At 35.4% G+C, this 16,826-nt stretch overlaps 2 protein-coding genes across 3 annotated transcripts; both read left to right on the forward strand.

The window, feature by feature from the left end:
- Window positions 1–158: 158 nt before the first annotated feature.
- LOC110781952 (ABC transporter G family member 26) lies at window positions 159–5,633 on the forward strand. Its single transcript, XM_021986000.2, has 9 exons — window positions 159–464; window positions 1,297–1,586; window positions 1,689–1,844; window positions 2,075–2,258; window positions 2,439–2,717; window positions 2,821–3,105; window positions 4,033–4,317; window positions 4,448–4,555; window positions 5,191–5,633. The coding sequence occupies exons 1-9, from the start codon at window positions 267–269 to the stop codon at window positions 5,458–5,460; spliced, it is 2,055 nt and encodes a 684-aa protein (XP_021841692.2). The 5' UTR covers window positions 159–266; the 3' UTR covers window positions 5,461–5,633.
- Window positions 5,634–7,861: 2,228 nt separating this feature from the next.
- Window positions 7,862–16,797, forward strand: LOC110782065 (uncharacterized). 2 transcript variants are annotated; one of them, XM_021986133.2, is made up of 3 exons: window positions 7,862–8,173; window positions 8,848–10,749; window positions 16,290–16,797. In XM_021986133.2, the coding sequence occupies exons 1-3, from the start codon at window positions 7,940–7,942 to the stop codon at window positions 16,386–16,388; spliced, it is 2,235 nt and encodes a 744-aa protein (XP_021841825.1). In that variant the 5' UTR covers window positions 7,862–7,939; the 3' UTR covers window positions 16,389–16,797. The 2 variants fall into 2 exon arrangements, with proteins under 2 accessions (XP_021841825.1, XP_021841826.1); XM_021986134.2 differs by lacking the exons at window positions 7,862–8,173; window positions 8,848–10,749 and adding an exon at window positions 13,493–15,537.
- The last annotated feature ends 29 nt before the right edge of the window (window positions 16,798–16,826 follow it).

Below are 16,826 nucleotides of genomic sequence, written 5' to 3' on the forward strand. Positions count from 1 at the left end.
CTGAAAGTGTCACAAATCATGTTCTTGGCAAATCTAAAAGTAGATAAAAATCCAAGTCCTTTCAAAAAAAAAGAAAAGAAGTAATGGGCATGAAAAAGATGATGTTTACCAACTTGAACATTTCCTTGATATATTACAGAACAGTAGTTCATATTTTGGTTGATTATTGTTGACTTAACACTTTCCTAGACTGAAAACAATTCTCTGTTAATATGATACAGATGTTAGTTTAGCCTGAAGATCCTCTTAATTAATCACTAAAAAAGATGGAGAATATGAATCAGGACGAAATCGAGGATATGACACCAGTAAAAATGGGTTCAATGCAGATTGCAGGAAGCAATGGCTTTGGTCATAACATAGACTTCATGTCTCAAACCTATCTCAGAAACAGAACTCCAGAAATCATCATTGAAGATGATTCTTCTCCTTCAGTGGACCGCCCTCTCTCGATATTTCTCAAGGTACTAATTAATTACTGCAATATCTATTACTCCGTACATTATACTAAAACGGACATCAGAAATGACATATGTCACTTTCTGGTGCAAAATTTTTCCCGTCAAAATTTTTTTCCTAATAAAATACTTCTTCCGTTTCAAAAAAAAATTGCAACACTTTTAGTTTTGTCACTATTCACACACCAACTTTGACGGTATATTTTTACTAATTTATTAAAAGCAAATATTACTCCATATCAAGTAAGATGTCGTTGAATTGATTTCATCGTAAACTTTCATAATGTTAAATTTTAAGACTTTTTAGAAAAGATAATCAGAGATAATTATGGTCAAAGTTACATCTTGGCAAACGTGCTAGTCAAAGTATTGTAATTTTTCTGAAACAAATGAAGTATATTTAAATACTCCGTACTTTTTTGTATTTTGTTTTCCTCTCGTTTTATATAAAATAGGAGTATTTATGTATGAAAAAAAAATATTGAATCGTAAAATATGACAATATTAGACGATTTTGGTAATGTTTTAGTCAAATCATCATATCAATAACAGAAAATATATTTATTCAATATTTTGGTCAAATTAACATATTAAAAATATCAAATATATTGGTCAAATTATCATATTAAATATACAAATTTAATACGTAGTAGGGTTAAAATTGCATATTAAATGAATAGTACGTTCAAGATTTATTGATTACGCATTAATTTTAAGGGAAATAGTTAAATATTTCATAAAAAAAGATGGTCAAATAATAATTTTCGAATACCCGTGTATGCACGAGATCTAATCTAGTTGGGTTAATAATTTACTGTTCTTTTTTCATTTTTTTAAGTTTGAAGATGTACAATACAAGGTGAGATACAATCAGGGATCAACAGGAAATGCAGTAAAAGCAGTGGTAACCAAAATGGCTTCACAACTCAATACAGAACATGACAATTACAAGCACATATTGATGGGAATAACAGGAAGTATTGGCCCTGGTGAAATCCTAGCTCTTATGGGTCCTTCTGGTAGTGGTAAGACCACTTTACTTAAAATCATTGGGGGTCGACTTCAGGAAAATGTCAGAGGGAGTATAACTTATAACAATATTCCTTACAGTGCTGTTCTTAAGAGGAGGTTAGTTAATTAGTCTGTAACTTCAATGATTATTGTAATCCTGTATTAGTACATAAATTTAGTGTTTTAGTCTGAGTATATATTTCTGATTGTTTTGTACAGAATTGGGTTTGTGACCCAGGATGATGTGCTGTTTCCACAGCTGACTGTTGAAGAAACTTTGGTTTTTGCTGCATATTTGAGGCTTCCTAGTAACATGAGCAAGAAACAGAAGTACCAAAGGGTTGAAATGATTATCAAAGAACTAGGCCTTGAAAGGTCTTTTTCCTTATCTGATCTGATTTTTCTAGTTTCTGTCTGGTCTGAATGTTTACTGTGAGTGTTTTTTGTTTTTTCTGGTCTGTTCTGGTTTGATTTTTCTAGTAATGATCTAATAAAGCCTAAGTCTAAGGCTACAAAGAATGTGCAATGGCAACATATGTGATTTTCCGCTAAAATTATGGCCTTTAATGATTGATTATTATTATTGTTCTTTCGTTGTGACATAGATGCCGTCACACTAGAGTTGGAGGAGGGTTAGTAAGAGGAATATCAGGAGGTGAAAGAAAACGAACAAGCATAGGTCACGAGATTCTAGTCGATCCTTCTTTGTTATTGCTCGATGAACCAACTTCAGGACTTGATTCAACATCTGCCAATAGGCTAGTTCAAATTCTTCAAGGCCTTGCTAAGGTTCTTCTTTCATATCAATCCTACAAATAATATTAGTCAACCAACAAATTTTATCTCACAAATAGTTGATAATACAACAAACATCAGAAATAACACATGTCACTTCCTGTTATAAGAAATATACCAGTGCGTGCACATGACCTAACGTTGTATGCATATGTTTGTTTTGTGTAATGATAGGCAGGAAGGACAATAATCACAACGATACACCAGCCATCGAGTAGGATGTTTCATATGTTTGACAAAATTCTACTTCTATCAGAAGGATATCCTGTATATTATGGAAAAGCATGGGAAACAATGGACTACTTCTCGTCTTTAAGGTTCGCTCCTGAAATACCAATGAATCCTGCAGAGTTCTTGCTCGATCTTGCTACCGGACAAGTAAATGACATTAGTGTTCCTGATGATGTGAAGAAGGATAATGGCACCCCTGCCTCTGACAAAGCTGTTCTGAAAGTATGCAGAACTTCTATTACATTTTATAAACTTCCTTTTTTGGTAAAAAAAACACAATTTAGTTATGAAATGTTTTGGTCTGTTTGATGTTATGGTTACACAGTACATACAACTCAAGTACAAATTGTTACTGGAGCCGAAAGAAAAGGAAGAAAATCATCGATTGTCAAACATACCAGAACACCTTTGTATAGCTATCCAAGTTAAAAAGGACTGGTCTATGACTTGGTTTGATCAGTTCTGTATATTGTTTAAAAGGACATTCAAAGAGAGAAGGAGGGATTACTTTGATAAATTGAGATTACTACAAGCACTTGGAGTAGCTCTTTTGTTAGGCCTTCTTTGGTGGAAATCGAAGAGTGACACTGAGGCTCAGCTCAGAGATCAGGTATACATAATGCACTTATTCATATGAACTTAGTAAAAGGAAAATCTGACAGAAAAGACCTTTTATAAGCAAAGTGACAATTTTGCACCTTAATAAACTTTTTTTTTTGAGCGGGAAATTTGGTGGAAAAGTTGGCATTGACCTTAATTTTCCGGCGTTGACCATCATTTTCCAGCATTGACCCATCAATGCACTTATTCATATGAACTTGGTTTAATTATAAGGAAATTTTTCCAGAAAGGAGCTTTTTATAAGGCCGACGTTGTGAGAAAAGATTTTTTATGAGCAAAGTGGCAAATTTGGACCTTAATGAACTTTTTTTTTTGTTGATCGGGACCTTTTGGCTGGAAAATGGACATTGACCACAATTTTCCGGCATTGACTATCATTTTTAAGCGTTGACCCATCATGTGCGGGTCACGTGACCATGAAAATCTTAATTTTTTTTAAAAAAAATATTCCCCTCAAATTTCAACCCTCTTTTATTGGAATTTGTTAGAAAGTACTTCCTCCGTTCTTTTTTAAATGACACAATTATTTAGGCCCGTTTGCCAATATACGATTTCAAATATTAATATCTCTAATTGTGTATTGGAAAAAATTATAAAAAGTTGATATTTACTTCGTAAATAATATTTACTGATACGAATCTAATAAGATCTCACACGACTATATTTTTTCTTATGTATAAACCACAAAAGAAAGTAAAATGTGTTTGTGTGAATAGTCTCTAAAACCTCATTGTGTCATGTAAATAAGAATAGAGGAAGTATTTTTTATGTGGTCACCTTTGTGAGAAAAGACCTTTAAAGAAAAAAATAAGGTGGCAAGTTGAGACCTTAAATCACATTTTGGTCATTGACTATGACCTTTTAGCTTGATTTCAAGCAATGACCTTAAGAAATTTTAATCTGTTTGGGTTTTCAGGTTGGTTTGATGTTCTACATTTGCATATTTTGGACATCCTCGTCAATATTTGGAGCAGTATATGTATTCCCTTTTGAGAAGATATACTTGGTGAAGGAAAGAAAAGCAGACATGTACAGGCTAAGTGTGTACTATGTTTGTAGCACATTGAGTGATATGTTGGCTCATATACTCTACCCCACTTGTTTCATGGCCATTGTTTACTTCATGGCTGGATTCAAAAGAACCGTTGAGTGTTTTTTCCTAACCCTTTTCGCCATACTGCTTATCGCGTTTACTAGCCAAGTAAGTTGAACTCTAAGCTCAACTACTTAACTGTGCACTGAATGACCTGTTCTCTTCACCTGATCTAGTCTTATTTTTCTAGTTTCTGGTGTGGTCTGATCTGATTCTTTCTGGTCTGGTTTGAATATAGGGTGCTGGAGAACTTTTCGGAGCAGCAGTTTTGAGTATTAAAAGATCAGGAATGATTGCTTCATTGATACTAATGTTGTTTCTTCTCACTGGAGGCTATTATGTTCAGGTAAATATATTATATTATACTAAAACATATAATGGGAGTGATATTACATTACACATGTCATTTTCTATTGCAAAATTTTTCTGTCAAAAATATTTTCCCTTATGATTTTTTATTAACGGTTTATGTATGGAAAAAAAAATTATTTGTTTATAGATTTAGGAAGTAATACAGAATAATAATTTGCTAACAATCATTTTTGATAATATTTTAGCTAAATTGTTATATTAATAATGAAAAACGTATTTACTCAAGCTTTTGGTCAAATCAACATATTAGTATATCAGTTTATTTTGGTCAAATTAGATACTTCGTATGTAATACGTAGTAGGAAGAAACTCTGTATGATGATTTAAATAAGTATGTTTAAAATTCACTAATGTGCAATAATTTTTGGAAGATAAATATTTCAGTCAAATATATTATAGAGTATTTAAAAAAAAAAATTAGAATATCCGTGCATGCACCGTATCTAATCTAGTTTTCTTATGTTTTCGAAACAATCTACATATATTTTCGATTCGATTCGATTTAAACAAGTTAAGGAAGTACTCTGCACTCTGCAGTAACCTACATCTGAACCTCCCTAGACCTTGTACAAGCGCGTGTGAGTAACATTTTGGTTGTTAAAATTGCAGCATATTCCATTGTTCATGAGATGGTTGAAGTACATATCGTTTATGTGGTACGGATTTAGACTACTTTTGAAGGTGCAATATTCAGGAGACCAACTATATGAGTGTGAAAGCAGAGGAGGATGCAGACCTCTGCAAAGCTCCCCTTCTTTTGATACAGTCAACTTAAATGGTGGATTGCAAGAAGTTTGGGTTCTTCTAGCCATGGCTGTTGGATATAGGCTACTCGCCTACATTAGCCTTCGCAGAAGAATCAATTCTTGCCATCTTTGAAACTTTGATCATCTGGATTTGCTACCATATTTTCCATTATTTTTTCTTAAGAACAGAATGAAGATTACTTAGCAAACAATTGACATGATCATTCATCAGTGATTCAGTGTATTGTTATATTTGTGTGGCCACACTTCTTTTTGTTATAGAAAAAACCTCCTTTTTGTTTCTTATGCTCAATTCAAACGAAAAGCAATCAATTAAAGAGATGTTTGAGAACTTAAGTTTCTCCCACAACATAATTGGGAGGCCAGAGTGTGTTTTTACTGCGTCTACACGTCTATCACACACTTGGGCGCGCAGTTGAATCGTGTACATATGTAAAATCTGGTGTTGGGTACCTACTTGGTGTGTACATGCATCATGCACCATTGCACTCGATCAGATGTACATTACTACGTGATACATTGTATATGTGGTCTTGAGTTCACACTTAAAATGACCTGAAACAGACATAAGGTAGCAATCAACAACATAAAAATTGTAACAGATAGTAATTCATAATATTTACCCCCCAAAGAAAATAGCAAGCGCCAAAGTGTTTAGATTTCACGATTTGTGTTTAGTTTTTTTTTTATTTAATATATAAATAGCCTAGCTATAGTTTGTAGTTTTCTAAAAATTAAGACCTTGATTTTATAGTTTATCAGATAATTGTATGCTATTGTACATGTTGATGCATGTTAGTCACGACGCACTATTGTGTTGGATGTTTGTGACTTGGCCTTTGCTTTAAATCCAGTCGACCATTCCCAATATTCTATCAAAACATGCATGCAATGCACCTCTCTATAAGGGATCAAAGTAAAAGAACGATACATGATGATGTAATTGCCTTTATATCTGCTTAAATTAGGTAACACAAACACTTTCGTATAAGCATATCTTGTGTCTAGTGGCGGAGCTAATGTTCAAGATGTGGGGTCATTTGACCCAACTGGAAGGTAGATTATTGAAATTTTTTACTATATGATTAGAAAATTTGTAGTTTTTCTTGTACAATTTTGGCCATTTGCACCCACTTAAAAGAGAGAGAAATTATTATACACCTACAATTATGTTATTCTGGATCTGCCATTCTGCCACTACTAATATCTACCACGCATTGGCCACTGACGTATATTAAACAAGATACACTTAAACGTGTTTATGATCTAAGTTGTTCTGAGTCGTCGTGTCCATACAATTGTATTCGTTTTTATTTAACATAGTACAACGTACACCTACTGATACTGACGTACTGTTTAATTCCTTCAAGGGGTTATTATAAAATTTATATTTTAATAACCAACTTATGGAAGCTGTTGGCAGCTAACAAATGAAGATTCGTTACACATCATTATAATTTATAAATTATAATTATAAAACTAAAAGGCACAAAATTTCTACCCAAAAGGCAGTTGGCCGGGTGATATGATATTACCCGACAATACACAATAGCATGAATTCTGCAAAAAGAATGTATACAGTTGCAAACTTGCAAATAATATTGATGGAAAGTGCGTAGAACTATAGAAGGTTCTAGAAATGCGCAATTTGGATTATACACCTGGGTGCACAGTGCTCATTGTGCACCCTGTTGAACATTTATTGAAAATCTAATGAACATTGAGAACGATTTCAATGCACATGTACTAGTGAAATATTTAAACTATATGTTTTATGGATTTGAACTATATGTTCATTGGCTATATGTTATTTAGGTATGAACAATATGTTCTTTGTATTTGAACTATATGTTCTTTGTAAAATAGGGTGCACAGTGAGCGTTGTCGAGTGCATAACCATATTTTGCTAGAAACATAAGCAATCTGACTTGTGAGTGATCGACTGATCGTGAGCTTGTTAAAGCCAAAAGCTAAAATCTAAGTTTGCATAAAAATGTTGTCAGAGAAGTTACTGCAGGTGGCCAGAAAGATTTTGACACACTAAAAATTAATTTTGACATTTCTATCGCGACTTGTGAGTTGTGACTCTGGTCACTCAAGGGGTGCTTCCTCAATAACGGTTATTTATGAATAGTACAAATTACATGGCATAATCGTAAAAAAAAAACGTTAGTGAGCAGTCACCCCTGGCCCTGGTTCAGCCCATGCTCAAAGAAACTAGCTAGACGCGCGGTTCAAGTAACATGGCTCATCGAGTTCGGACTACTTGTAACAGATCATTGTTCATCTAATAAGTTTAAAGTTTTCCACCATCCGAACAACAAGCAAGATTAACAATTGCTATTTGATCATCTTAGAGCTGTATAATAAAAAGAATGATCTACCTGCTTTAACATATGAAAATAATTTACTAAATAAGATCCAAGAAAGGAACTATAATACATTAATTAATACATAATCTTGTCAAGTTGTACGTAGAACATATTTTTTTTTTTCCTGTATGTTTATATATCATCAGACACTCCTAAAATTACTACATCAGAATTTTCCTGTCACATTCATTGTACAATTGTACAAATCAGAGGCCGAAAATGGGCTTAGATTGTTGTTATGTTACTGACAGAAAATTGGAGTCTCCTAGTACTCTCCCATGGAAGGAAATGTTTGTTTCTGCTTCTTTTCGTGTGCCTAAATCCGATCCTTTTTCTGTAACAAAAACAACTGATATTTCTCCCAAGTATCACGCTTTGCAAACTCGAGGATTAAGTCCGTTTGAAGTCCCAGAATCAGCTGACCGAAGTTCATGTTGTTCTAGCACACCTGAGGTACATATTTGTTGGATAACATTTGTACTACTATGTTAAAACACTGTTATTTCCCTTCTGTTGAAATGACTTCAGTATATCAGCATGTTCTTTATATTCGAGCAATTTCTTTTATTAGCCTTCTTCTTACTAATTAAGGACCCGTTCAGTATCACTGCTGCATGCTTTCGATTTTTGGTTTACAGAACTATATAGTTGGATCTTATAAGTTTTGTATAATGAACACAAAATCAGTCATACTTAAGCAGTTAAACCAGTTACATTAGTTTATATAATTGATTGACAACGAAAAAAATAGAATAAACTTTTTCCGGTTTCCATGAACTATGAAATTTTCATACAGAGTTAGACTCTATTCTGTTCGACTTATTTTGACTTATTTCAGACAAAATAAGTTCATATAAATTCAGAAAAAAGTATGTTTTTCATACATTTTCACACACAAATAAGTTTATTCCTGATAAAATAAGTTTCTTTCAGAGAAAATAAGTTGAGACAAAATAATTTCCAGGCATGTAATCCTGGAAATTATACCCTGGCTCATGTTAACTGTATAATATAATCCACATCTCTGTATATAGTTATGTACCTCCTATTAATCTATTATATTAGCTCCAGGATCAAGTTGATGAGGAGCATGCACCAAAAACTAACATATTTCCTTGCAAATGCAGATTTTTAGACTGCGTTCTTTGTCACTTAACCGCAATCCTCACAGCAGCCTCAACCTGAACTCTGACAACTCCTCATCTCAGTCATCTGTCCCATGGCAAGTCATGTTCCGCACTGCTTCTTTCAACAGGCCATATATCTCCTCTTCAAACCAAAATCCAAAAATTAAGCTTAATACAGCATCTACAGAAAATGAAAATACAGAATCTGTCACAGTAAGCACTTCAAAAACAGATACTGAAAATACAGTATCTGAGAAAAAACATGGTTTTTCAGATGCATGGATATGGGTTGCAGTGTATGTTACAATAGGGCAAGCAGTATTCACAGTTCTAATATCCCTATCTTATGGAATCTCCAAACTACTCGAAGAATATATACGCCCAATTATATGGGCATCACTTTGCTCGATTCCTCTAAGGGGAATACAAGACACCCTTGTTGAGTTCTGGTCTGAGCCATTAAGAGCAGGATTAACTGATACAATCTTAGCAGTACCAGTAGCTGTTTTAAGAGCTTTTGCAGGAACAATCATTGATTCCCGCGATGTATTTTCTTGGGTTTTCTATGGAGAGAAGATGAAGGTTGAAGATGAAGATGTAAGACCGGAGAAAAATGGGTTCATAAGGTTGGTTAGAAGGCTTGTTTCTTTTAGCCTCTTTGTGTTTGCTTATGAGCAGATTGGGAGATTTGGTGCTTGTTTTCTCATTGTATTAGGGTTCATGTTCTGCTCAAAGCTATCTCCTTCAACCATTTCTGCAGTTTCTACATTAAGAAGTGACAGTTTTTGCCAAAGAAGAAGCACTACTTCTCAGAACAATCATCGGATGAACCTTAGCAGGACTGTTAGTCAATGGATGTTAAGCAGGCTGAAAACAATCTTAGCAGTAGGGTTAATTATAGGAATGATCATAGGAAGTTTAGCTGGTTTGATGTTTTTTACTTACCAAATTGGAAGTGAAGGAAAAGATGCAGTGATTTCCTTAAAATTCCAAATTGAGGAGAACAACTACGCAGAAAAGATCAAATGGATGCAACAGAATCATGCCATGGAGGAGTTAATGGATTGGTACACTTCAGAATGTTATGAGACATTATTACAGCAAATTGACAAATTCGCGTACAGAAACAATTTATCAGACTTCATAGAAGTAATCAAACAGTTTGCAATTACTCCATATTATACTGATGATTTCCCTGAGAATTCATCCATATTCTTTGGCCCCCCAAAAGCAAGAAAGTACACCATTAGGTTTCAAAATCTGATGAAAAAGCCGGTTCTTAACAAGGCGAAATGCTTAGCAACTCAAGGGGTTGATCTATGGTTCTGGATATTGACAAACAGCAAATTCCTCTTACATTTCCTGCTCTATATAGGACATATAATGGTCTCAGGATTAGCAGGAATGATGCAGTTTCTGCTACAACTGACTGTATTTTTCTGGGTTTTGTACTATCTTCTGACATCAGAATCAGGTGGGGTGACAGAGCAAGTAATCAAAGTTCTTCCCCTACAAAAACATGTCAAAAACAGATGTGTTGAAGCTTTAAACAATGCAATATCAGGGGTACTTTTGGCAACAGCAGAGATTGCATTCTTTCAAGGGTGTTTTACTTGGCTTTTTTGTAGGCTTTTTTCTGTGCATTTTGTATATATGTCAACTGTTCTTGCATTTATCAACCCTTTGATTCCTGTTTTTCCTGCTTGGGTTCTGACATTGCCGGGCGCTGTGGAGTTAGTGTTGGATGGTAGATATTTTCTGGGAATAAGCTTTTGTGTAACTCATATGTTGGTGATGGATTATGGAGCTTATGAAATTGCTGAATATGTTCCTGGTTATAGTACTTATCTTACTGGAGTTAGCATTATTGGAGGGATGACTTTGTTTCCTTCTGCATTGGAGGTATGTTTTTACTGATTTAATTTTCCTTATTCTGTTTCCTGCTCTTAATATTAGATGTGTTAAAGGCTTAAAGTTGATCTTAAGTATTTCTAATATTGATCTGAGTAAATAAAAGATTTACATATATGCTCCTAATTCCTATAGCTCGATTGATCATTTCACTTAGATAGGTATTTTTGTTTTTGAAGGAAACTTAGTTAAGTACTTAAGTAGACGTAATTTGATCTCAGGTGTCAGACTAAGTTACTAACCCAACTAGTTGGCAATGACAATTATATTTTATTCACCGTGGCCTATATTTGTCAAACAATTGTATTACTCGGGGACTCGGGGTTATGTATGTTGTACTTTACGTCTTTATTTTTTGAAGGTATACTTTACGTCTTTATAACATCTACATTATTTGACTAAATTATTTGGGGAGAAGAATTAGGGTGCTCCTATTTGTAACGTAATTTTCATGCATTTGGGGGTGCCGATAATGAAGGGGGAAAAATTGACTGCTGAAGGTTAGGCATGTGAGCTAGCTTGTGATTTTCTTCATAACTAGGTTAGGGTGTGAATTCGGACAAATGAATTGGTGGGGTTCATCGTTTTGGGTTGGAACGGGTTTATTTTGCTAATGAGCTGTCATGTTTAACCGTTATTATTTTTGGTCGTGTAATCTTTGCAAGATTGACGTAACGGTTAATTGATTTCTTTGACGATTTGATTTCCGTCAAAGATATTATTCCGGTTGATTGCTTCAGTTACGGAATCAATCAAGGACTAATTGATTGGGTTTCCGTTTTTAGCTTAACCGTTTTGGCTATAAAACTTGACCTTCCCTTCCAGAAAAAGACACACAGAAAAATAATCTCTTCCTCTTCTCCGAAATGAAAACACAAAACCACCATTGTTCTGGGCATTGCTTAAGAGTGTTCTCAATCTAGTTCTTCGTCGTACACCGAAGGATTGGAGTCGTGTATCCCTGGGGGTCGGTTGCTACGAGTCCGCGTGTACTTAGCGGGGCAAATTCGACTTTAGGGCAGTGATTGGTGTCACGCCACGACATTGTTACAGATAAGCTTGTTCTAATTATTGTTCTTATTAGTCATAGTTCCTACAGGTACCCTGTCAAAATTTCAGGAACGAAACCGGAACCTGTTGTAACATGTTCTTGAAAATGGGATCAGGAACCGGAACTTGTTGCAACATGTTCCTAAAAATGAGAACCGGAACCGGAACCTGTTCCAACAGATTTCGATTCAGGGTACCCTGTTATTTTAAAAATTTAAATGAATTATTCCTAATTTATTGAAAAAAAATCTACTTTATGGTTTGGGCTTTGATTGTTTTATAACTTGGGCTTAAATTGTATTTTTATATTTATATTTTCCAAAAACTAGTTTGGATTGTTTTATATTTTAGGCATAGGAAGCATTTCTATAAGGCATTGTACCCTTATTTTGGGTAATTCATACTTCGTATTAGAATTGGAGTGTACATGGTACCCAACAGGGTACCCGTTCCGAAAAATTGAGAACCAAAACCGGAACCTATTGCAACAGGTTCCCAATTTTGTTAACCGGAACCGCATGTTTGGATTTCGATTCAAGGTACCCTGACTTTTTACTCACCCCTGCAAATAAGTAGCGAGATAAGTAGCGAAATACGATTGTGTACCAGATTAGGTCAATTCGATTCCAAATTATAAATGAACTCATTGTTTCACCTGACAGATATTTTGGCCCATCTACACGTGGGTCATGTTATTCAACCAAAAATCTAGGAAAGCAACCAAATAAAGTTTACCGTTCCAATCATTTTCTCATTGTCCTTTTCTTTATTTTACTTCTTCAATACAGAAATGGATTATTGGATTAATATGTTTGGACCTTATTTTCTAATTTTATGCTTCTTCAATGGCTGAAACCCTTACCACAAATTTTCTTTCATTGTTTTCATCTCCTCCTGTTTCTTCCTTTTTGTACAGGGCATCCTATTTTGTTCCTATCCCACCTTTAATATTGTATTTTTTTGGGGGGGAAAGTAAAATAATTTACATATGGAGTAATTTTTTAAATTTCAACATATTTGTTTTTTTTTTTTTTGGTGTTAGCATCCGGTTCACCCTTAGGGCTAATCCGAATTCGGGGCGAGTTCTGGGTGGTTAGGTTCCAGTCCCCTTCCAATTGTTGTTGCGGGGGATCGAACACGGGTTCTCCCTACCAAGTTCAGTCCCAATCACCACTGAACCAACAAGCAATTGGAATTTCAACATATTTGTAACTAAATAAAAAAAAATTAAAATTTTGGGAGATGTCTAGTCTCCTGCCCATCCTATAATCCCCTATCGGCCTTATGTCAAGCCTCTTCATTATTCGTCTATTTTGGATCTAAAATTCTCATTTAATACTCAATTGATCTTCCGTAGGAATAACCTAGAACATGTTTAGAAAATATAATAAACAAGAGCTAGCATCTTATGATCCAAATTGTAAACTAAAAAAATCTTACTTCACACTCGTAATATTTTATAATCTCTTTAATCTTTCCATCAAAATTAAAGTCAAAATCAAATTAGAAAATCACCCGTGTCACCATTTTCAATGCACATTTGTCCTTAAATACATATCAAAGATCAATTCTTGACTAATATCCCCATCAACCCACCCACCCCCACCCATTTGATGTGTTTCTCAAATTATGAATATTTTGTCACTTCCCTACAAATCCAACTCCAATCCTCTAATTAAATCTCCATCAACCAAAATAAAATAAAATAAATCATTTTTTCTTTCTTTCCCATCATCTTTCATTTCCCTTTTTGTCCTAATCATCACCACTCACCCATTATTTTAAAAATGAAATAATTTCTTCCACCTTTAATCCACTTTCATTTTCCCTCATCAAAGTCCAATATTTTCTTTTAATTTTTTTTAAAATCCAACATTTTCCTCATTTGATCAACCCTCAATGGAACTTGTCCCATACTCAGACCCAAATGACCCTTCCTCCTCCACCACACCACCTTGGCAAGACATGTTCCGATCTGCATCGCTCCGAAAACCCACTTCCCCACCCCCTAAACCACCATCCACAGTGGCGCGTGATGAAAACGCGCCACCCCAATCATCACTCTCCGGCGACCCCCAAGTCCGTTTAGCCCTTTACATAGCCATGGCTCACGCCTTCCTCCTTTTCTCTCTCCTCACCCTCTACGGCGTCTTCCGCCTCCTTGAAGGCTACCTCCGCCCCCTCCAGTGGGCCGTCCTTTGCTCAATCCCCTTACGTGGCATCCAACGGACCCTCGTCTTGTTCTGGAAACACCCTCTACAAAAGGGATTCACTGAAACAATCCTCGCTATCCCCGTCGCTATTTTCCGGGTCTTCGTCGGCACCATTGTCGAGATCCGAGAACTCATTTTCAAAAGGAAAGCAATAAAGTCGGATTCCGACAATCGCCACCGCAGAAGTGGGTTTTCACGGTGGTTGCGGTGGCTGTTGTCTTTCAGCATTTTCGTGTTGGTTTACGAACGATTTGGGGTTTTGGGGGCAATTGGGATTTTAGGGTTTGGGCTTTTGTTCCGTGCTAATAGTGTAGACAATACAATGGATGCTGTTTCCAATTTGAGAAGCCATAGTTTTAGGAGAAGTAGGATTAGTGCTTTCTTCAGTCGTGGGATTCTGAAAAGGTTAGAGACGATCGTTGCAATTGGTTTGATTGTTGTGATGATTCTTGGGTTTTTAGCTTGTGTTATTTTCTTCTCTTACAAGATTGGGGTTGAAGGTAGGGATGCAGTTTTCGGGTTGAAATCTCATGTTGAGGAAAACAATTATGCAGAAAAGATTGGGTTTAAGAAATGGATGGATGAGAATGATGTTCCTGGGTTGGTGGATAGATACAGTACTAAACTTTATGACACAGTTTCAGAACAAATTGATGGATTAGCAATGCAGTATAACATGACAGAATTTGTGACAGGGATTAAGCATTATGTAATTAAGCCTGCAAACGCCTCTGGTCGTTCCACCGAGTTGATGACGCCTTCTCCTTACGCGGAGAAGCTTATTAGTTTGAGGATGAAGTTTAAGGATCGTGAATGGTGGGATATTTACACTGATATTGATGCCATTGCTAGGGAATTGATTGCTAGTCGAGTTGATTTGGTTGAGAAAGTGAAGGGTTTTGCTGTTCAAGGACTTGATGTTGCACAAAGAGTGTTTTTGAGTAGTACTTCTGTTCTTGGTGGAGGTGCAAAGTTTATGTTCACTATTGTAGGTTCAATTTTATCAGGAGCAGCTGAATTTTTCAACTTCATTTCACAATCAATGGTGTTTTTCTGGGTTTTGTATTACCTTATTACCTCTGATTCTGGTGGTGTTACTGAACAAGTGATGCAAATGTTACCCGTCTCAAATGCAACTAGAACGCGGTGTGTTGATGTTATTGATAAGGCGGTTTCTGGGGTTATGCTTGCAACTGCTGAGATTGCTTTTGTTCAGGGTTGTTTAACTTGGCTTCTTTTTAGGCTATTCTCCATTCATTTCTTGTATATGTCTACATTACTTGCATTTATCAGTCCATTGTTGCCTCTTTTCCCGCCTTTAGTATCGACTGTCCCTGCTGCTGTACAGCTTCTTTTAGAGGGTAAATGGATATTGGCTATTTGTTTGTCGGTAATACATATCGTGCTGTTGGATTATGGGGCTTCCGAAATTTTGGAAGATATACCAGGTCATAGTGCTTATCTTACTGGGCTTAGCATTATTGGTGGTATGGCATTGTTCCCGTCTGCTGTTGAGGTAAAACTCAATTTTGGGTCGAATACTTATCTGGTTAACTCATTTTCATGTCTTGTTCCTGATTTACTTGCTTGCTTGTTATCTGTTATTTTCATCAGTTCAGGCTGTTGCATTGTTCCCTTCTGCTGTTGTGGTAGAACTGAATTTGGGGTCGAATACTTCTCTTGTTAACTGATTTTCGTGTATTGTTCTTGATTTACTTGCTTGCTTATCTGTTATATTCATGTCTTCTGTCATAATCAACTCGACAGTTGCATTATGATTTACTGCAATGAAATCTGAGCTTTGCTTGAATTGCTATGAGTGCTTCAAACTCGTAATCATCAGCTTTAGGTGATTGAAACTTGAACTCTTATTTGATCAATGGAGTCAGGCTCGGTTCTCTTCACCTTATTCTTCTTGCTTATTAGATCAGACCAGAAAAATCAAACCAGGCCATACCAGAAACTAGATAAATCAGACCAGGTGAAGAGAACAAGGCCTAAATGACTTTATTGGCATGCAACCAAAGTTGCAAAATTGCAACAGTAGTCTGAAATACTGATATGCGGATATTACCGGACCGTTGGCTTTATGTGGAATAATTTATATGTGAATGTCATAACATTATTCTTTGGTGCTTAAATCTTGATCCTAAGTCCTATTTGGTTAGGGTTCATATATCTGTTATTCTGAAGTAATTTGTGTTATAGTTTCACCATAACTTTGGTAACGAATGTTGCCTTTCTGGGGCTGTTTCTTCTGTGATGCAGGGAGCAATAATGGGACCTTTAATAACAACCCTTGTTATCGCCCTTAAGGATTTGTATACCGAATTTGTGCTGAATGAAACCAAGGAAAAGGATGAATAGAAATCAAATTCAGATTTTCTCAACATACCGTCCTCATAAGTCTCTCCAGCACATGATTGTTGTGAACATTGCTCATAAAGTATGATCAATAAATTTTGGAGAGGATAATTTATTTGGCAATTTGATTGAAGGCTGTGTCTATCATTTTTGTTGTAATTGTACGGCAGCCCCCATTTGTAAATTAGTGTATTGTTCATAGTCTGTTTTCTTTCTTTTGACAGTTTGATTGGATCGGAATTCATGTCTCTCATTTTTGTTGTACTTAAAAAGCTATTTAAATCGCGGTCCTTGCAAACGCATATTGTAATTCTTGTAAAGAAAATCTCGAGAACACAAATGTACCATTACAAGTTTTGCCATCGTTGATAAGTTGCTGGTTATGTAATTTTCAATATCTGTAATTTGCTTATGTTATGGTTAAGGTCATGTTCTCTTCAC

This window comes from Spinacia oleracea, chromosome 2 (genome assembly GCF_020520425.1).
Source record: "Spinacia oleracea cultivar Varoflay chromosome 2, BTI_SOV_V1, whole genome shotgun sequence".
NCBI classification, from domain to species: domain Eukaryota; kingdom Viridiplantae; phylum Streptophyta; class Magnoliopsida; order Caryophyllales; family Amaranthaceae; genus Spinacia; species Spinacia oleracea.